Source organism: Budorcas taxicolor, chromosome 2 (assembly GCF_023091745.1).
Source record: "Budorcas taxicolor isolate Tak-1 chromosome 2, Takin1.1, whole genome shotgun sequence".
NCBI lineage: Eukaryota > Metazoa > Chordata > Mammalia > Artiodactyla > Bovidae > Budorcas > Budorcas taxicolor.
Genome location: NC_068911.1, coordinates 97,571,545 through 97,593,859, shown reverse-complemented (window position 1 = coordinate 97,593,859; position 22,315 = coordinate 97,571,545). Strand labels below are relative to the sequence as shown.

At 36.4% G+C, this 22,315-nt stretch overlaps 1 protein-coding gene across 1 annotated transcript in view; it reads left to right on the top strand.

The window, feature by feature from the left end:
- ARHGAP15 (Rho GTPase activating protein 15) overlaps positions 1-22,315 on the top strand; it is a 678,200-nt gene that overhangs the window by 319,786 nt on the left and 336,099 nt on the right. The window contains exons 6-7 of the mRNA XM_052635885.1: positions 11,741-11,839; positions 13,079-13,208. Coding sequence (XP_052491845.1) covers positions 11,741-11,839; positions 13,079-13,208 — 229 coding nt within the window. The remainder of the gene's footprint in view (positions 1-11,740; positions 11,840-13,078; positions 13,209-22,315) is intronic.

Sequence of the window (22,315 nt, the reverse complement as noted above, 5' to 3'; positions counted from 1 at the left end):
GGCTGTAATTTTACTTGAAGATTAAAGCACAGATTTTTATATGTATCTTCTGTTCTCTGAATGTGAAAAGTATAAAATACACCTACATTCACTTCTAACTGGCAGTCTTGTAATTCAGCAGATTTCTGTTTTTCATTGAAACCTGGAGTTGAATTGTCTTGAGCCGGAAGGCATTCAAGCTGCTGTTTTTCGCTCAGCTATATTTCTCTATAAGCACCTAATTGTTTCAAAAAGTGATGTACAGTATGCAAAAACCTGAATCTAATGCAAATAAGTCTGTACAGCACTAACATTAACAGGTGTTCTCATTAATGTAAGTAGACACGGAACAACTCTTGAATGTTTTATAAACACTCATAATCATGGCCAAATATGTTACAATTGCATAAAGACACATACTTCAACATCTTTTATTCTTGTTGTGCAGTCTCAGCACTTATTAACAGAAGACATGTGTGCGTAATAAACTAGGGGCAACAATACCTGTTTCTGCTTAAGTCACTGTATCTTAAATTAACTAATACTTCTAAATACCAGTATTGGTAACATAACCACTGCCCCCTGACCTCCTACAGTTTGTTTGTTTATTAATATTAATAACACTTTACTGAACATAATGGCTGCAACAGTGCCGGACCAGCAACTTTACATCATTGAGGTTCTCTAAAGACTTGACCCATTGACCTTAGCATTAACTCTTGAAAATCTTAAACTGTGTCCAATTTCCCATATTGTCAACACTCAATTAGAAATATCAATCCATAGGGTGAGATCCTTGGATACTCTAGAATAGATTACCCCTGAAAAACACATGCTTTGGAATATAATCAAGAACATTCTATTCTAGCAATGTGCATTTAAATACAGAGCCACTCTTGGTGCTTCCTGACTCCCTCCATATTTAATCCTTTTGTCTGAAGTCTAGGGCTTGTTGACTGATGGGAAAGGAGTGTCAGCGTGTTGCTCCCAATCTTCAAAATGGATTGCCTACTCTACTCTGATAAAAAGGAGTCATCAGTAGATCTCAAAATAAGCATTTACACATTGCCTGAAAGTACACAATGGTATTGTAACTTTCAAAATTTGATTAAAATTGAGGATGAGTTAAATGCTGCTGCTGCTGCTGCTGCTGCTAAGTTGCTTCAGTTGTGTCTGACCCTGTGCGACCCCATAGACAGCAGCCCACCAGGCTCCCCCATCCCTGGGATTCTCCAGGCAAGAACATTGGAGTGGGTTGCCATTGCCTTCTCCAATGCATGAAAGTGAAAAGTGAAAGTGAAGTCGCTCAGTCATGTCCAACTCGTAGCGACGCCATGGACTGCAGCCCACCAGGCTCCTCCGTCCATGGGATTTTCCAGGCAAGAGTACTGGAGTGGGGTGCCATTGCCTTCTCCAGAGTTAAATGCTATGGCATATGAAACAAAAGGATATACTGCATTCACTGAAATGTATAAGGTTGATAAAGTTTACCTATATGTTATTTACTTAGTGCACCTTGGTTGTGGGTTGTATGGCTACATACTGGGTAGACAATTACTCTTGGCTTCTAAGTGATTACAGTGTAGTGGAGGGAACAGAGAAATCAACAGGGAATTGCAATGCAGACCAGTTTGGACTATGATGAAACAGGATTCATAGGAGCATGTAGCAGGAACATCTATTTCAGAGAACCCTTTCCTGAAAAGGTGACATCTAAATTGATTTGAATAATATCATAGAGGGTTCTGAAGAAAGGAAACAACCTGCTCTGGGGGAAGAAATAAGAATTAGTATGGAACAGCTAGACAAGGAATATCAGTATGGCTGGATTACAGAGATGCAGAGGAAAATGTGGAACAGGGGCTCCAGAGCAGTTCGGTGGCAAGGATTTACACTGCAGTGTAACAGCTGTGGGGAATCTCAGATTATTGGGTAGAGCAATTGGTTATTTGGGACTGTAGCCCACCAGTCTTCTCTGTCCGTGGGGTTTTCTAGACAAGAATACTGGAATAGGTTGCCGTTTTCTATTCCGAGAGAAATGGGATGATGAAATCCAAGTTTCAGAGAGATCACTATGGCTACAGTATGGAACATGGATTGGAAGGGGAAACATGAGATGGTAGAGAGACAAAAACATTTACATCCATGTGAAAGATGATGGTAGTATAGATAAATGCATTAAAATTATACTTCAGTATACATGACATTTTCATTAAAATATAAACACATATATAATGTTTATCCAAGAGTCAAAAAAAATTTTTTTTGAAAGATAGGCAACCATCCAGTATGCCTTGGGAAAGGGAAATGTTGTGTTTAAGTTATACTTTTATATTTGTTAAAAATCTTTACATTGGGCATTGGTTAAATAAATACAGAAATAGTAAAAACCATTCCAATTAGGAAATGGTGGGGGCAGCAAATGCCCAAGTGACTCATTAGTCATGTGACTAAATGAGTAATTTTGCACAGTGAACATAGATCAGGCTAGAAGCTGATGTGTGGTTGGCAGTGATTAATTGAGTGGTGGGTACCAGCAAACAGGAGCCCTGAGATGATGCGTTTATCTAGAGGCAATTATTCCCCCCAAGTTTAAAAATTAACCTTAACAGCAATAAAACTCCAAACTGATATCTTTATACACCAACTGCTTCGATTAGTCACTTTTTCAGTCGTTTTTCATATGAGCACCACAGGCAAAACTTTTGGTGTAGCTGACTGCAAAACTGTAGAAACTGCTAAACTATCTACTAATTACTTGGATATTCTTTCATGAATATTGAGAAGACTGTTTGTCAGTGTTAAAATATTTTACTACAAACAAAAGAATGAGCACAAGTTTTCTTTTTTTTTCCTTTTCTTTGTTTGGGTTTGGGCATTTCATTACTAAACAGAAAGGTAGAATGGGCTAGTGACTCAGGGTGTGAATGTTCACTGTAGAACCAGTTTTATTATGCAGAACAAATAAATCTGTATTGCAAGAATGCATGGACCAAATTATTTGGGTATCAGTGGTACAGCTCAATTTCAGTTAAAAAGCACTGTTTCTTGAGTTTGGCCTTAAACCTTAGATTTTGGAACACACTTAAGATCTGTTGTATATATTGCCCAACATTTGTTTACTTTCTATTATAAAAGAAATTGCTTACATGAGCAGCTTATTTTTATATGATGACACTACTGAGGGTTCCAGTAAATGGACATGCAAATCAATCAACCCCAAACACATTGAAAACATAACCAATAAACATCTGGAAACTAGTGAACACACATTTGTTAACACAGGGGCAGTTGTGGAAATGCAGGATCCATTGATGACCAGGCTTATTTAGTAGCATGTGGATTTTAGAACATTTCTCAGAGTCAGAAGAAACAGGGTAATTATAACATAAGGTTCAACATCTTTAGATATGTAGAACATTTTCCATTGCTTAAAACAAATATTCCCTAAGAAAGTATAAAACATTTTTCTGACTTGCAAAGTTTTTGCAGTCTATCATTTAAATTACTTAAATAAAGGGAGCTTTACTGGTCCCCAAAGCTGCAAATGTAACACCCTCCATGCATATTAGTTTGATCTTCTTGACAGACCAGAAAAGTGTTTGTGTGTGCCAATTAAAACAAAAATGGATCCCTAGTGGCTTGTCCCTCACACGACTTCTGAAGACTGCTATCATTGTTTGCTGGGGCAACCAGCAAACCAGGCTGCTATCCAAAGTAAACAAACTTTTCAAAACTTTCATGACAGATGGGGGTTACAAATGCATTTTAATAAGAGAGTTGCCAAAGCAACTTTTTTTTTTTATAATCAGCATATATTTACTTAACATCTAGCAACATTGGGAACACAAGGCAGATACTTTCTCACAAAATGTTTTAACAAGTAACATTTTTGGAAAGACAAATGGAAGACCTTTTACTTCTAAATGATATTTTACCCTTTGTTTTGTGTTAACTTTGCTCGACATGTTAAGAAAAATGTTAGGAGTTACTCAAACCAGACTGTAATTTGAGACAGACATGCAGCTTGATAATGTAATTTCTTAAGTGGTCATAAACACCTTTGAGACCAAGTAATTTAACTATAAGTATAACCATGACAACCTCCATATCAAATGTGGAGTGTAATGCAACATGAAAAAAAAATGCTAATCTAAGGGTTTTTTAAAAGTCACTGTTACTTCAATTTAGTTACTTCATTTTCACTATGATGTGACCAAGGTATATGTATTTCTTATGCTGTTAGAATTAAAGATACAATCAAAATTAACAAAAAATAATTCATTTTCACTTCAAATGAATTTACTATACTTGACATAATTAAATTCTATTCCTCTTAAATGGGTAATCTACCTATTTGTAGGTAGCCACATCATTTAACATTTTTCAAAACTCTGTATATCTGGAATACTTTAGAATGCATCTCCTATATACAGTTTCAACTTTATTAACATGGAGTAAACCCTCCTTGGAAGGTTGCTCCTTGGAAGGAAAGTTATGACCAACCTAGATAGCATATTGAAAAGCAGAGACATTACTTTGCCAACAAAGGTCCATCTAGTCAAGGCTATGGTTTTTCCAGTAGTCATGTATGGATGTGAGAGTTGGACTATGAAGAAAGCTGAGCGCTGAAGAATTGATGCGTTTGAACTGTGGTGTTGGAGAAGACTCTTGAGAGTCCCATGGACTGCAAGGAGATCCAACCAGTCCATTCTAAAGGAGATCGGTCCTGGGTGTTCTTTGGAAGGAATGATGCTAAAGCTGAAATTCCAGGGCCACCTCATGTGAAGAGTTGACTCATTGGAAAAAACTCTGATGCTGGGAGGGATAGGGGGCAGGAGAAGTAGGGGATGACAGAGGATGAGATGGCTGGATGGCGTCACGACTCTATGGACGTGAGTCTGAGTGAACTCCCGGAGTTGGTGATGGACAGGGAGGCCTGGTATGCTGCAATTCATGGGGTCGCAAAGAGTCGGACACAACTGAGTGATGAACTGAACTGAAACCCTCCTTAGGCTCATAATCAGATTTGATCCTAAGCAAAATGTGAAAGACATTTAGTTTAAACATAGGATAGTTTTAGTCCTTTCTAGGATCTCAAGGGGTTCATTGGATAACCCAGTTACGTTTTGGGCTTGCCTGGTGGCTCAGTGGTAAGAATGCACTTAACAGTGCAAGAGAAGCAGGTTCATCCCTGGGTTGGGAAGATCCCCTGGAGAAGGAAGACAACCGACTCTAGTGTTCTTGCCTGGAGAATCCCAGGGACAGAGGAGCCTGGCAGGCTGCAGTCTGTGGAGTGTCAAAAGAGTTGGGCACCGCTGAGCACATGGGCACATGCACTTCCATAGTAGGACGGGGTCGTCCTTGAGGAAAGAAAGAAAACATCTGAGTAAGACTATTGGTGGAACTTTTAAAATTGTGCTACCTTTAACATGACAGGAAAGAAACAGGCAACTTTAGTCTACGGTCTGTAGTCCGAATTTCACAACTGAAACCAAACCTTTATGGCCCTTTTCTCATTTGCACAGAGTCCTTGATGGTATACAACAGTTTGCTGAAGACTAGTGAACTAGAAATCAAGATCTTTGTAATCTCTTGATTCAGTCATTTAAAATGATGCCAATTGGATAGAATGGCATTTTCATTTTCCTCATTTGCTTCATTTTCTTCATTTGCAAAATTACTTTATGATAGTGGAAGAAAGCTGCATTTGAAAAATGTTTATTATGTGCTTTGAGATCATTAAAACTGATATCACTTTGCATACCAAGTGGTAGTATTCATACCCTTAATATACTAAAGTTCTGATACAATCAACCTTAAAGAATAACTTATCATGACTAACAGTTTATGGATAGTTCCATGATGTAAATGTGTCTGCAGTAATTATTCCCTCCTCCGAAATCTTGACATGAACGTTGTCTGTGCCACTCACATTGGGACTTAGTATAAGCCATTTTCTATTGCTATTTATCCCTATACTCTTATGTCCTATCTGTCTGAACAGATTGTGAGCTCTTGAGGGTGAAGCTTATGTATCCTTATCTTCCAGCAATGTGCCATTCACTTAATAGATGTTTAATCAGTCCTTGTTGTTGATTAAGGGGATGTTCAGTGAAAAACACATCCTCCAGTTCTCCTGAACTAAGGATTCTTTGGGGGATTTATTCTGCAGTAGGAAGGTTGCTACTTTCAAAAAGTGGAACACACACTACTTGTTTACTCTTGCACCTTTGATAGTTTCCCAACATTCATTTGAAGTCATCTGAAATGGAAGTAGCTGATGATATTTTACTGTATTTTGCTGATGAGTTATCTATCTATAAAGTTTTTCATCAATTATTATCATGTACATTTGGTTACTATTTATAAAACACTGAAAATAACTAAATTAAATTTTCTATAATGTTTATTCTGTGGAGCTATGAATAGTTTTAATTTGTTTTTTCATTATCTTTAATTTTTCTAGATTCTCCATGGTAAATTTAATGCTTTATAATCATAAAAACTGTTCATGGGGTTCTCAAGACAAGAATACTGAAGTGGTTCACCATTCCCTTCCCCAGTGGACCATGTTTTGTCAGAACTCTCCATCATGACCCGTCCATCTTAGGTGGCCCTACACTGCATGGCTCATAGTTTCATTGAATTAGACAAGGCTGTGATCCATGTGATCAGATTGTTCAATTTTCTGTGATTGTGGTTTTCAGTCTGTCTGCCCTTGGATAAGAGGTGTATGGAAGCTTCCTGATGGGAGAGACTGACTGAGGAGGAAACTGGGTCTTGTTCTGATGGGCGGGGCCATGCTCAGTAAATCTTTAATCCAATTTTCTGTTGATGGGTAGGGCTGTGTTCCCTCCCTGTTATTTACCTGGGGCCAAACTATGGCTTCCCTGGTGGCACAGAGGTTAAAGCATCTGCCTCCAATGCGGGAGACCTGGGTTCAGTCCCTGGGTTGGGAAGATCTCCTGGGGAAGGAAATGGCGACCCACTCCAGTATTCTTGCCTGGAAAACCCCACAGACAGACCATAGCCTGGTGGGCTACAGTCCAAGGGGTCGCAAAGAGTCGGACATGACTGAGCTACTTCACTAAACTATGGTAGAAGTAATGAAGATAATGGCAACCTCCTTCAAAAAGTCCCTCGCAGGTACTGCTGCACTCAGTGCCCACAACCCTGCAGCAGGCCACCACCAACCCACACCTCCACTAGAGACTCCTGGGCACTCACGGGCAAGTCTGGGTCAGTCTCTTGCCAGGTCACTGCTCCTTTCTCTTGGGTCCTGGTGCACACAATGTTCTGTTTGTGCCCTCCAAGAGTGTGTTTCCCCAGTCCTGTGTAAGTTCTGGCAGCTCTATGGTGGGGCTAATGGCGACCTCTTCCAAGGCTTATGCCATACTTTGGGTCTACTGCACCCAGAGCCCCTGCCCCTATCGCAGCACACTGCTGACAGTACCTCCTCAGGAGACATTGAAACATAGCTCTGCCTCAGTCTTTGTGGGGTCTCTGGGTCTTGGTGCACACAAGGTTTGCTTGAGCCCTCTGAGCGTCCCTGGCAGGTATGGGGTTTGATTCTAAATGTGATTTCACCCCTCCTACCATCTTGCTGGGGCTTCTCCTTTGCCCTTGGACATGAGATATCTCCTCAAAGTCACTCCAGCACTGCACAGCCACTGCTTCAGCACCTACTGTCTTGCTGGGGCTTCTCTGTCCTTGGACCTGGGGTATCTCCTCATAGTCGCTCCAGTGCCACACAGTCAATGCTCCAGTGCTGCAACCATGAAGTTAAAAGACGCTTGCTCCTTGGAAGAAAAGTTATGACCAACCTACACAGCTTTTTAAAGATTAAAAAACAGAGATGTTACTTTGCCAATGAAAGTCCATCTAGTCAAAGCTATAGTTTTTCCAGTAGTCATGTATGAATGTGAGAGTTGGACTATAAAGAAAGCTGAGTGCCAAAGAATTGATTCTTTTGAACTGTGGTGTTGGAGAAGACTCTTGAGAGTCCCTTGGACTGCAAGGAGATCCAACCAGTCCATCCTAAAGGAGATCAGTCCTGAATATTCATTGGAAGGACTGATGCTGAAGCTGAGCCTCCAATACTTTGGCCACCTGATGTGAAGAACTGACTCATTTGAAAAGACCCTGATGCTGGGAAAGACTGAAAGTGGGAGAAGGGGACGACAGAGGATGAGATGGTTGGATGGCATTACTGACTCAAAGGACATGAGTTTGAGTAAACTCCGGGAGTTGGTGATGGACAGGGAGGCCTGGAGTGCTGCAGTCCATGGGGTCACAAAGAGTCAGACATGACTGAGTGACTGGACTGAACTGAATCAGAAAAACATTAAGTTCTGAAAATATTTTGTTTTTATTCTGGTAAACCAAAGTGTGGAAATTTTTAATTATATAAATACAATCCTACATATTAATTCCTCATTTAAATTAGTATCTAACAGGGGAAAGACTAACTGCCAGAATGCATTGGAGCAATGCACAGAATGCACAGGAGCAATTTGATTGACAGAATTGAAAAGGGCAATATTTAAACATAAGCACTTCTCATTAAAAGTTCTTTAAGCAGTTTTAAGTTTGCATAACAACGTCCCATTTGTTAATTAGAGCTTAAAAAACATTCTTCTCTCATTGTCTTTAATCAGTGGAGTTTGGAACTGGGTTATACCTGCCTCCATCTTCAGAGGAACCATAACAAGGACACACATGGAGCTATGTTCCTAGCCCAAGGGGAAACTATTGTTGACTTAATACCAAAGTCTTGAGGAATGCTGTCTCTTCTGCATGGTGCCCAGTGGACCTGCTTACATGGTTGTTTAGGTATACATTCATTTACCAGCAAAAATTCAGATGGTCACTACTTAGTGAGAAAAGTTTCAGGCAAATGTCCTGACAGGTATTTAAATGCAGCTGTTCTTAACAACACCAGAAAATTTCATTGAGATGTCTTTGGTGCCAAGATATATACCTTCAAAATACAACTTGGTGGAGATAAGGGATTTCAAGAGGCACTTGTCTAAAGTAGGCTTTGAAGTGAAGTGGAGACCAGCAGTTCTTGCCTAAACCATCTTTTCTGTAAATTCTTCCTTCATCTACCTTGTCCCAGCATCTGCCACTGAGATAATACATGATATAGAAAGAATATATTAGCCTGACTTATATTGTTATCAGGTCTATGTAACTCTGTAGTGTCATCAGGAGAGATTCAATCAAAAGGTTTAGTCAAAATTAACATTTACTGATATCTTTTTTCAGGAGCATTGACAATTTGATTGTTCAAAGTGCAAATATAATTTGGCAAAGTATTTATCAGAACTACAGAGGTAATGTTAAAAAAAAAAAAAGTAGATTGAGAAACCTGAATTCAATATGTTTTACCAGCCAAAGACTTTGAAAACTCTTTGCTCTGAGTGACTGGAATGGAACAGAACAAAGTCAATTACTGACTCTAATTAAGAAGTGGATGCATTCAAACTGTAGAGAGCAGTAGCAGACTTCTCCAGACTGCCTAGTGACTTGAAAGATTAGTGGGAAGACAGAGGAGAGGATGCAACTGTATCTTTCTAATAGTATGCTTTAAATGAATTGCATTCACATAGTTCTCTGGTCCAGCTTCCCCAAATGAATTAATAAATCACTGATTATGTACAAATAATGCAGTAATAAATTTGGACAAAGAAACTTTTAAGATACATTTTGCTTTTCATTGTGTTAGTAGTAAAGATTCCCTTTGCTTTGCATATGCACCCAAAATGCAAATGCATTGCTGAAGTACTCATATTTAATCACTATTTGAATATACTAGACTGAAAATTGAACCTTGTTGGCTCTTTCCTAAACCCTCAGAATATGGTAAATCTAATTATGTTTGTTTCTAGCACTTTGAAAGTGTTCCTTTTTATAATTTTGATAATAGTTTATTTATAATGGCAGAGAAATAGGTTGTACATTGCATTTGGGCTAATTCATTTTTCTATGTGTATGTTACCAAATTGTAACATTATGTAATACATTCATAATCAAAATATTTACATTCAGATTAGGATAAAGGTAGAGGTCAAGGACATTACTAGTTTTCTTGGGTTAGTTAGAAGTGACCTTATATTTTAAGATTACTATTTCTGCAGCAACACTTTATATAAAGTAAATATTTGGAACTTTTTATAAGTAAAGAACATTGCAAGGGTGTTCAGATAATTAAGCAAACATCAGCTTAACTGTCTTTTACAAGATACATAAAACAGAGGACTATTTGGAGGCTATTTTGAACTATCCTGAATCTTACATGCAATTTTATTAAAATAAGAAAAAAAGTGATAGGCCCTGGTAATCTGTCAAATTCTAGTGTGGAATTAAGTTCCCTTTTATTTTCTAATCTTTCGCATCTCTTAATTGCATGTACTTTGGATACTTTCTCTTCTGACTGTTGTAAAAAGTTGGGATCCGGCTTACTCAAGAATGATTATATTGCAGCACTGAGTAATGCTGTATCTCTAAATATTTTTTCCTAAATATCAATGCAAATGAATATATCTGTATTGTGTAAACAAAGATTTCTTTAAGACTTCAGAATTGCTGTCATTAAATGTTGCCATAAGAATCACTGAAACTTCAGAGTGAGCTATTTTGGGTAATTGTCACTTTAATAATAGAATTATGGAGGCATTTTATACCACAATTTGTGATTTTCTGAATTTGTGCCATATTTCAGCACTTACCTCTCATTTAGAGGAAGTAAGGTGGAGAAGAGGTGACTAACTCCTGATTGAGTATTTTGAAATGTCTGTCCTCTAAACCTCTGAAGCCTTGCTTGATGCATGACAGTAGTTGGGAAATGTTCATCTTCTTGGTGAAACAAAAAAGTCAATAATACAAAGGGAAAATCTTCATGGTTCAGATTGATAGCTTAAAACAAAGAGCATGTCCACACCTTCTCTAATCAAATTCTTCTCTAAGTAGTCCTTTATGTGCGAAATCAAGTTTTCTATAGGGTCTCATCCTTCTCTAACAATTCCAGGGGGGAAAAGGTTCCCTTTAATGAAAAACTTATAGTTGTACACTAAATATTGCCAACTACTTAACAGCCCTAAGTATCTGGAATAGGAATGTTCTTCTGATACATACTATCCATGAGAGGCCCAAATATGTAAATGAACTTATATTCTAATGTACTCTCTTTGTGGGGAAATTGGTCTTTATTACTTTCCTATAGATCTTTTTGATAAGAAAGTAGAAATAGCCAAATGTTACTCATTAGAATGACCTTTTAGAAAAGTCTGCATTAGTCTCTTTGGTAAATAATCTGTTTTAGTAGCCTCCATAAAAGGAAATCAAATATAGAGATACTATTAGATTTGAAAAAGACAAACAGGAAAGAGCCAAACGTGCAGAATGAATTCTGACACACCCGGGTGCATTTTTCTGAGATTCTGACTTAAGTGGATACTGTCTGCATTATTCCGAACTTCCTGACTTGCTTTTCCATGAGTTGGAGTAATTCAGCTTTAGACCTACTCTGAGTTAATCGTTCTGTTATTGAAATGATAATGTATTTGTTATGACATGAAGAAATGGTTTGTAGAGAGGAGTTCAAAATGATCCTAGTCTCCCAGTTCCCAGAAAGACAATTACTGGAATACAAGAAAATATCTCAGTGTATTAGTGTGTGTTTTTTAAAGCATATATTTTTAAATGTAACAGATTATTTTATATGGTTTGCTCACCTGTTGATTTTTTTTTTTTTTAGATCACAACTTTATCAGGAAATGAGTTCCTTCTGCAGTCCGATATTGACTTCATCATATTGGATTGGTTCCATGCTATCAAAAATGCAATTGACAGATTGGTATGTATTTGTTTTAACTGTTACCTTTATTAATTAGAGTGTAATCTTTTAAACCTATTGCTTATGCATATTGCACACATACATTTAAGTAGATCCTATGAATTTAGAGTTATGAAGTTATTTTAATTTAAACAGTCCACTAATGCCATTTTCGGAGAAGGCAATGAAGACAGGATTTGTGAAACTAAATGACATTTGATTTCTCTCTTTAAAACTACAATACATTCATTTGTTTTCTGAAATAACATAGACATTGATTTAGTGAAGGCTTTATAAAGCAAACAAGAACTTAATAACTACTAAATTTTCACATTTTCAGTTTATGCAATCTGTAATACATATTCTTGAAAATAAATCAGTGTATTTAAGCCCATACTCACTGTTATAATACTAGTAAATAATAATCCTTTGTATTGATTTTCATTGTTCTTCTAGCTAAGCTAGATTGTTCTCGTGAAAATTACATATCTAGAACTTCATGAAATTACCCTAAATCACAAGTTTAAAGTATGTTCTTAAAAGAGTCAAATAATTTAAAACTACTCATTTTATACTGTTTCTCAACCAAACATCTTATTTAGGACACTGATGTTTGAGAAATCTTGACAAGAAAATAAGAGAGCTTCTTGAGAGCTTTTAATAAGGTATAAAAATAATAACATTTTTGTGATTTTATTGTGATTTAATCACACACTTCCATTGTATTATTTTGGTATCAAAACTTTAAAAAATAAAATAGCAAGTAAGTTTTTCCCCACTATCATTATAGTTCCCTTATCCAGGCACACATGTGTGCACACATACACACACATGCACATGCATTTTTTATCATTATGAGCAAACTCTGGAGTAAAACTGCCTGAGTTTGAAAGTTTGAATCTGATTTTTCTAGCTGTGTGGCCTTAGGGAAATTGTTTATCTCTTTTGGCTTCAGTCATCTTGTCTGGAAAATAAGGATAATAAAATACCTACCTCATGGGAAATCTGTGATGAGTAATTGAATTAATGCATGGAGTGCTTAGGCTATGCACAGCATTTAATAAGTAATATTATATATATATATATATACACATATATATCATTTACAATTTGAAAATTAAGCTTAGCATAGGGGCCCTATTTCAAAATAATTATCTTTTTATGAACTTCTTGTTAATCTAACATCAAAATAGATCACAGAACTATTTAGTGAATTTTTTTCTTCTGTGTAAAATTGTTCCATCTAATTGCTATTTCCAGCCAAAGGATCCAAGTAGTCATTCAAGAAACCTGGAATTATTTAAAATCCAGAGATCTTCCAGTACTGAACTACTAAGTCACTATGATAGTGATATAAAAGAACAGAAACCAGAGCACAGAAAATCTTTAAGTAAGTATTTTTTTTGACTAGCTCATTTTAACTTTGTTTAAACTTAGTGCTTATGAAATGTAGATATACTGAAATGAGATTTGAACCAAACTGATGCCACTCATGGATGATTCATAGCCATTTCTTTAGCCAGGAATTCACGCACTCGAGGGCAGTCTGAGTGCTTTGCTCACATCATTGTTGGTAATACCTTTTGAGAAAATAATTATTTCAAGATCATGGTCTCTGCTTACAGCAAACTTCTGAATCTAAGTAATAACCATGGCGTTCAGATTGGTGATTGATTTCGAGAGTGGGAAATGTCAAGCGTCTCCAAACCTTGGTATGCTGACTATTTGATTTTCATACATTAAAAGATATATGAGTGACCTGACATAAACCAACAGGCTATGCAACTTTCCATTTGTTTCATCCACCAGAAAGATTTAGAAATGTGTAATGTGGACTAGATATCCTCCAAGGTCACATCTAGGTCTGATTTTCTAAAAAAAAAAAAAAGGATTTGAAGTGAAAAGGACCAGTCTGCCAGTCTGTTCACTTATATAGTGACCTTGAGCATAACTGTTAATCTTTTTCACGCTTTTTGTTGTGGTTGTTCAGTCACTAAGTCGTGTCTGACTTTGTGGCCTCATGGACTGCAGCATGCCAGGCTTCCCTGTCCTTCACTATCTCCCAGAGTTTGCTCAAACTCACGTTCATTGAGTCAGTGATGCCATCCAACCATCTCATATTCTGTCATCCCCTTTTCCTCCTGCCTTCAATATTTCCCAGCATCAGGGTCTTTTGGTGGCCAAAGTGTTGGACCTTCAGCTTCCCAGCATCAGTCCTATGAGTGAGTATTCAGGACTGATTTCCTTTAGGATTGACTGGTTTGATCGCCTTGCTTTCTAAGAGATTCTCAAGAGTCTTCTATGTTTTCACCCTGTTTCTTCCTCAATAAAGAGGGTTATGGAAAGGTGTTGTGCATTTCTCACAGAGTTGATTTGAATCTCAACTCCCTGAAAGAACAAGTAGATATCTCTGGAATCAGAGAAAAACAATTTCCCAAAATCTCATAAATTATAGTACTTTTCTGGGATCATCTATCAACATACCTTCAGTCTTCTGAAAATCACCAGTTTTTCTGCCATTTCCATCTGACTAAAGATTATATTATATCCTGTAATTATACCCTAGCTTTTTGAACTTAAGGAGAACTCAGTAAGTAGAGAAAGGCTGATTACAGAATATTTGCATATCTACATTTGTATGTGTGTATTTGCATGTCTACATGTGTGCAGGAGCTTCCCTTGTAGCTCAGCTGGTAAAGAATCTGCCTGCAATGCAGGAGACACCAGTTCGATTCCTGGATCAGGACTATCTCCTGGAGAAGGGATAAGCTACCTTCTCCAGTATTCTTGGGCTTCCCTGGTGGCTCAGACAGTAAAGAATCCTCCTGCAATGCTGGAGACCTGGGTTCGACCCCTGGGTTGGGAAGATCCCTTGGAGAAGGGAATGGCTACCCACTCCAGTATTCTGGCCTGGAGAATTCCATGGACTGTATATCCATGGGGTTGCAGAAAGCCGGACATGACTGAGCGACTTTCACTCACTCACTCATGTGTACACAAGTAAATATGCTGGATGACCATATATGTATATGCATATATTTGTGTGCATCAGAGAATAATATATATATATATATATATGCACATAAATATACATGTATACTCCTCCACATGACAAAATACAGGGAGGTTAGTTATATATGATAATATATCTTCTAAGTCTAAATTGTTATGAGTCTGAATCTAAAAACAGCATGATAACTTTGAGGAAGAGCACCCTTTCAAAATTGTCATGATTCAGAGAACCATGCCATAATTTCAATATCCATTGGTACATATTTGGTTAGCCAGTTGTGTTAAGTTAGAACTTAAAATTATCAATGTTAATGTCTTAGACTTTATGGTGCATTAAAATTAAATTTTTTGTGGAAAATAAGCAGTGCCATTTAAAAAAAATCCCATATAATGGTACAGTTTGATATGATCTCATCTGAGGATTTCTCTTTATTTCTTGCTCATTGTCCTTCTTGACTTAATATGGATACAGACGTAAGATTTTAGAATTAGAATTCGATTGTGAGTACATAGCTAATGTTAACTGTATAAACATTTTGTAGTAGGTATAAAAAGAGAAGGAAATGGCAACCCACTCTAGTATTCTTGCCTAGAAAATCCTGTGGGCAGAGAAGCCTGGTTGGCTGCTGTCCGTAGGGTTGCGCAGAGTCAGACACGACTGAAGTGACTTAGTAGCAGCAGCAGCAGTGGCAGTGGGTATAAAATGAGGTATGAGGCAATGAGCATTAGCTCTGGAATCTCATATATAATTGCTGGTCTGGAGCAGACTTTGACACATTTCTAAAGTCTAAAGCTCAGGAGAAAATTAAGGTTTGTAAAAGTATGTATGAGAAACATTGAGGTAAATGGATTTTGTATTCAACAATAGTCACTTGAAATGTTTTCCAACCATATTGGGGGGAAAAAAATCCTACAAGTAGAACACTAATCACCTGTTTTGAACTGTTTTTAGTGGGAAAGACAATTATCTGTCTATTTTGGGCCTACATTTAGTCTTGTCTAAATACAAGGAAAGAGACATATGATTAATTCTATTCATTTCGAAGTGTATTTAACTGTCTAAGTACCTTATATTTGCTTTTTTCTTTGCAGTTAAAAAAATAATGATACCGAGAAAATATTGAGTACTTACTATCCAGGCATTGTTCTAAGTGCATGTGTTACACTGATTTACTTAATCCTCCAGTAACCCAATGACATAGGTACTATTATTAACCCTATTTTATAGATAGGAAACTGAGGCACAGAAAATTAAAACAACTTGTACAAAGACAAGTTATGGAGACAAGCTTCAAACTCAAGGAAACCAATATTAGACTCAGTGCTTTTAACAATAAAACTAGAATGAAGTGAACAAATAAAAGGTACACTTAGTTTATATCAACCTTGGACTTGGATGGAGATATTAAAAATGATATCCCTATAAATCAATAAACTTAAATAGAGACCCAAAAACATATTAGCAAAAGAATTAAAACCAGATGTTGACCTTGGACTTTGATTTCACTGTTAAACTAAAAGGGTCATTTAATCTTTAACACTAACCCTAATTTTAGAAAATGCTTCTTTTCTGTATTTTGGTAGATATTAATAGTTTTAAGCCTTTTTTAGGACTAATCTATTTTTTTGCACAGTAGGATACTGTTAATATCCATCTATTACTTTGAATTAAGTTCATTCAGTATTTACATATTCATTTTCATTTGAAAAGCATAATGATTGGCCCACCCATACAATATAAAATTAGCTAGGCATTTGAAATAGTGATTGGGATATTCTGTATCTGATGCTTTTTACAATATTTTCTGAAGAAATAGGCCCTATGAAACCCCTCTGATCTTAGTTCCAGATTTGAACACCCAAACTTATGTTTTTAAAACATACATTTTGTTTTACCGCACCCTCTTGAGATTAAATAATTACATGAAGTTAGAGATTCACAGTATCTCCTTCCTTATTAGCAGTCTAAGCACAAACTTTACTGTCAGTTTGCTGCCTTTGGCTTCCTGTGCCCTTGATGTTCCCACGAGTTTTGTCGCCAAGATTGTAGACAGATAAAGCCAGAATTACTTTTTTTAAAGGCATGTGAACATCATTAGCAGCTAACAGGTGGTCATTTCATTGTCCAGTTTCTCTGTATAACATGGGAAAAATATGTACTCTCAGTGAGTGAATTCAGAAAGTTAAGTGCTTAAATATACTCTCCTTTTAAAAATATGATTCTAACCTGCCAACACTATTAAGTACTAATCAGATATTTTAAGATATCAGTTGAGTCTAACAGACAAGAAGCCAGAACATTCAATGTGAGGGCCAAATCACTGTGGGAAATTCAGGACACCAGCATGGGATGAGAGTGGGAGCGCTGCTCTCCAGGGACGGCTGTTATGGAAAGTGGAGAATCAATCAAAGAAAATGCTAACATATTTTTCCAAGGAAAGAGAACTGTCTTCCACTGATGGCAAAGAGGAAAGCCTCAAATATAAACCCAAAAAGTCTTGGAGAGCTTTCTCAACTTTTCTGAGCTTTACTGTCTAGATATATAAAAATGGATCTAATACTGTCCTTGCAGCATTGACTGAGAATGTGAAATCAGATATGTAAATACTTAGTTCACAGCAGGCACTCAATAAGTAGGAGCTCTTATTATTATCCTCTGTGTCCCCAAGCCGATGGCACCAAAATAGGGCATGAGCCAAGGGTGGTATCTGATGAAAGATTGGAGCAAAGCATATATACTTCACATCCTCTCTCTGAGTGTACAGAAAATAGGGGAAAGGAGTCAGACCTGTATATTGGAGTAATGGCTGCAAAAATCTAAATATGAACAGCTGGTCTTTCCCCTGGTCACTCCCCAGGTGAAAATGGCAGCCAGGGCATTCTTGGGAGCAACACACCGGGAACTAATACAAGGGACCCAAGAGATACTCTTGATTCTTTTATGCCCAGAAGAGCAGGTCATTAAAAAGTCCCAGTTGATGGAAAGGTTTCAGCATCTATATATTTCACCATTGCTTTATCCATAGCTCTAGTTTACTCACTCATCGTACATTTATTGTTTTTCATTAATAGATATACCTAAAGGCATGCAGCTAAAATTCTTGGCTCGACTCATCTGTATTTCCAATTTTTTTAAATTATTTTTGCATTTAGGTTACGTGTAAGGAGTAGTATGTTTCAGGTTCATCAATTGCTGAGCTGTAAAATCCATATATGGGAATCTTGAATACATTTTATGAAAAATTGATACTTAGCATTATAAATAAGCACCCCCAAATGAACATAAGTTAGAAGAATAAAATCAGGCGTAATGGAATCAAAAGGAAATGGGTTTCCTTTTAGCTGTGCTTTGATGAAAGTATCAAAAAACCGAAAGTGTTCTGGGTGAAATCCTAAAAGTATTTAGATATGAATTTCCTAATTCCACAGCTTCTTACCAGTGTGTAATAAAAATGTATGTACAAGGCTACAGGAATAAAGATAAGAATGGAAGAACTGGATTCACATATTTATACAGTCTAGAAAATTTAAATGTTTGTGAAACTTTAGTGATATCTTTGTTTAAAATTTTGCCTGCAAAGTAATAATGATCACACCAAGTTAAAACAAGTGTGATAGAGAAGGCAGTTAATTTTTGTACTAATCTAAATGATTATAATACTGGCCATCCACAACTATGAACAGACTATGTTCTCAAAATCCAATTTTAAACTGATTGCTTAGACCTCAACATATTTTCAAAAGGAAATCGTATACCAGCTACAGAAGCACACTTGAATCTTAGACAATCATTTTGAATGTTGTTTTTAGTAAATAATTCATTATGAATTTGTTGTATCTCTGGCCCTAGAAGATCTGCCTTCCAAGTAGCATTGCTTTCCATCTGATTTCCTTTTTCCTCCTCCCCCACCCTTGCACCAGCTCCACCAATACAATTAGGATTCTCAGAATGGCTTTGGCCAAGAGGTTCCTGGACCCTGAAAATCCCCAGTGATGGTAGGGAGGGAAGGCAAGAAATAGTGAGAAAATGAGAGGAAGGAGGACTGGAGAGGAAATTTTTGCAGCATGGGCAGGGGAAGTGAATCCTCAGCTGTTCTATGTATGAAATATGTATAATGACAGATTAGTCTGGCATTGTCCCGAATTCTAACATTTGTGGAATCTAGGTGGTGTCTATAGAAGTGATCATGGTGCTGTTGTTTTCTGTATGTCCGAAAGTTTCACAGTTAAAAACTGGAGCATACACACACAGACAATTAAGTATTACTCATGTTCAAAATTCAATAAAAGAATATACATATTTTCAAATTGCAGTTTGAAAATTTTAAAAGAAGGATCAAATTTTCTTTATATGAGTCACGTTAAGACCTCTTTAAATATGAAACATTAAGTCACTGTTTTCCTCCTTTTTCTCCAAAAGCCAGTATATTTCTCTTATGACTATTGTGACCTTCTGATAACTATATAATTAAGAAAATTTATTAAAATGTTTATTATTATCCAAAATGGAAAAGTCATACTAGTTTCTTGGATAGATATGTAATTAGCAATTGTTTGAAACATATTGTGAGGGCTGTTATGGAGACTCATATAAATACATATTTTAAAGTTTCTTCTTATTAAGAATTTTGTATGAAACAGCCTAATCTTGCCAATGCATGAAAGTAATAAGATGAATAAGCCATCTGCCAAGAAAATGAAAACAATATTAAAATTGCACAAATAAATTATATCTGTCTTTGAAAAAAGAGAAACTCTTACCTGGATACAACAAAAAGTCATAATAGTTGTGTAGAATATTATGGGTTATTGTGTTTTAGTGAGTTTCAGATTCAAGTAAGATGGTCAATTATCTGATTCTTTTTTTCCCACTAAAATCAATATTGGTACCCTGGCACCAGTTTCATTCAATATCCAGCTGAGAAAAATAAACTACTGAACTAAAGTGTGAAAATAAAAATAATTTTGTTTTACTATAGTTATAAGACAGACAATTCTGAGAAACAGTGAGTGTCAATTCTCTTCTTGATTATTTTTTACAGGTTAAGGGAGTTCTTTACTTCAACATATTCCAATTTAGTGAAGAAAATAATAAAAAGTTTTAAAAGGGCATTTACATTGCCAAAGCTGGAACATTATGAGAAAAAAATAACCCAGTAAAGATAAGATACACACTTGATAATCAGCCATCTGAATTACTTTGTCAAAACAGTATTATTCATGAAGGTTCCAGGGCTTCACCAAGGCACTGTGTGACCACAGCAATTGTTCTGACATGTGTTCCCAAGATAGTTAACAGCAATTCAACTTTCCTGGGGCCCATAGATTACAGACTCTTCAAAACATTCAGTTCTCCATGAATCATCGGATAAACAGACTTAGTTATAAGCTGAGCAAAGAATGTTCTGATTAATCTCTTCCTTCCCATCCAAGGGGTTGATCTCGCTCTTTGACCTGTGGGTGTCCATTGTCATGTATCTTGTAGCATCAGCTACTCTGAAAGTCTATCTAACCCTATCAGCACTCAAGCACTAGATCACCCCGTCTCCTCTTGACCCTGGCAGTAACTCCCTGACCATTTTTCCCCTTAGATGAACTGCATTTAATCAATTTCTGATTTCATTAGGTCAAATGGCATCTTTCTTTCAATAATAGGCCAAATCCAGAGGGCTTCTTTGCTCTAACTCTACAGCAATATTTCCTTAGCATTAATACACTACTGTGATTGTAAACAACAGAAAAAATATCCTTTGATTTCCTCTGAACATTTCTCCCATCTTTATTCCATGAACCTAGAATGGGCATATATTAATATTTTATTGTTAAGTTAGATGTATAATATGTGGTCACCAGTGTCATATCATTTACAGTATATTAGCTAGACATGATATTTAAAGCATTCTTATAGTAAATCCCTGTGCAGAAAGAAAGCATTTTTTTTAATGTTAAGTGATCAACTCTTTTTGTATACAGAATTTATTTGGTATACTCATTGTAGTTTCTGGTGTATAGGAATAATGCTACTTTTTTTTAATCCTAAAAAAAAATTAATTAGCATTTTAATCTTTTTATTTGGGTGTCTCAAATAAGCCCAATATTAGGCTTAGGGTAAATATTTAACTGTAAACATGTATAATCAATGCTATTTTTTTTAGAAAATAAGTTTATTTCTCATTACTTATTACTATGTAAGTCCACATCCATGTAAGGAAAATCGGGTATTGCTTTCATCTCAAAGTATGAGTTGTATCCAAAAATACTAGCTTTTTTCATCCAAATTCAATAAAATGTGATCTATAACATTAGCTTCCTTCAAGAAATGCCTTGTGGATGACTTGAGAATGGTAAAAGTCTGCCAATTCATCTTTCTTTGATTATTTAAGTAGCACCTGAAGCCAAATACTCCTGCTACCCAATTTCAGTACTGTAAATAATAGACTCTTTTGTATACAAAATTAATTGACCTGAGAAAATAGAGGTAAAATAGGAGAGGCAATGGTCAAATACAAAATGTGACGGAAGAGTACCATCAGAGATGGTGTCCTCCAAACTAGAGTCAAAAGTTAAGAACAAATTCTAATCTAATTCCTGCATTGGAATGACTCAAGTAAAAGTTCCTCAACAGGAAGGACTTTATGACTTGTATCCCCTTCTCTGGTTGTTTCCCATCCCAGGTTGTTACTGGTTGTTCCAGTAAAATGATGCTGATATAATCCCTGATACATACCACTCTGTGCTGATGTTTCCATTTAACTTCTCTTTGCTAGATTAACATACTGTTTGACTCACCTCAAGCTACACTTCCTCCAAAAGCTTTCCCAAATTTCTGTGGTGAGTCAGGAGATCCTCAATATTCAGTACATATCTCTTCCATTACAATAGACAAAATGTATTACAACAAGCTAGGTGTCAGTGTCTGTTTGTCTATCCATTAGCCTGCTAGACTCTGAAGAAGACTGTCTCATTTACCTTTATCTGCAGCTAGCAAAGTGGCTTGATGATATTTGAAAGTACTCAGAAATGTGCAATGATAAATCAGTGAATGAACAGATGAGGGTATTCAAATGATCATTACTAATATACTTCTCATTCTGTACTAAAAGTTAAGATAAAATTGCTAAAATATTTTTAGGAAAGTAATAGATTATTGCTTCATCCTGGCTACTTGTACTGGTTTGGCTTTTTAAAGTCAGTATTTGTATGCCTCTCTAAATTTTCTCTTAGGACTGTGAATCTCAAAGCAATGACATTTTTTTTTTATAGGTCTCATGCACTGTACCTGGCATTATCATGTACACATATGTGTTTTATCATACAATGAAGATAAAAATGACTAAGATTTGGAGGAGAGAAAAGAGAAAATCCTAGTTCCTTTGCTTAAAGTTACTGTCCTCTCAGCATCTTTCTAGCATGCCTTCTAGCCTCCAGTTTTAATTGAGACAATCTTCCAGTTCACAGTAATTCTTGATGCTGTCCTGTGGGCTC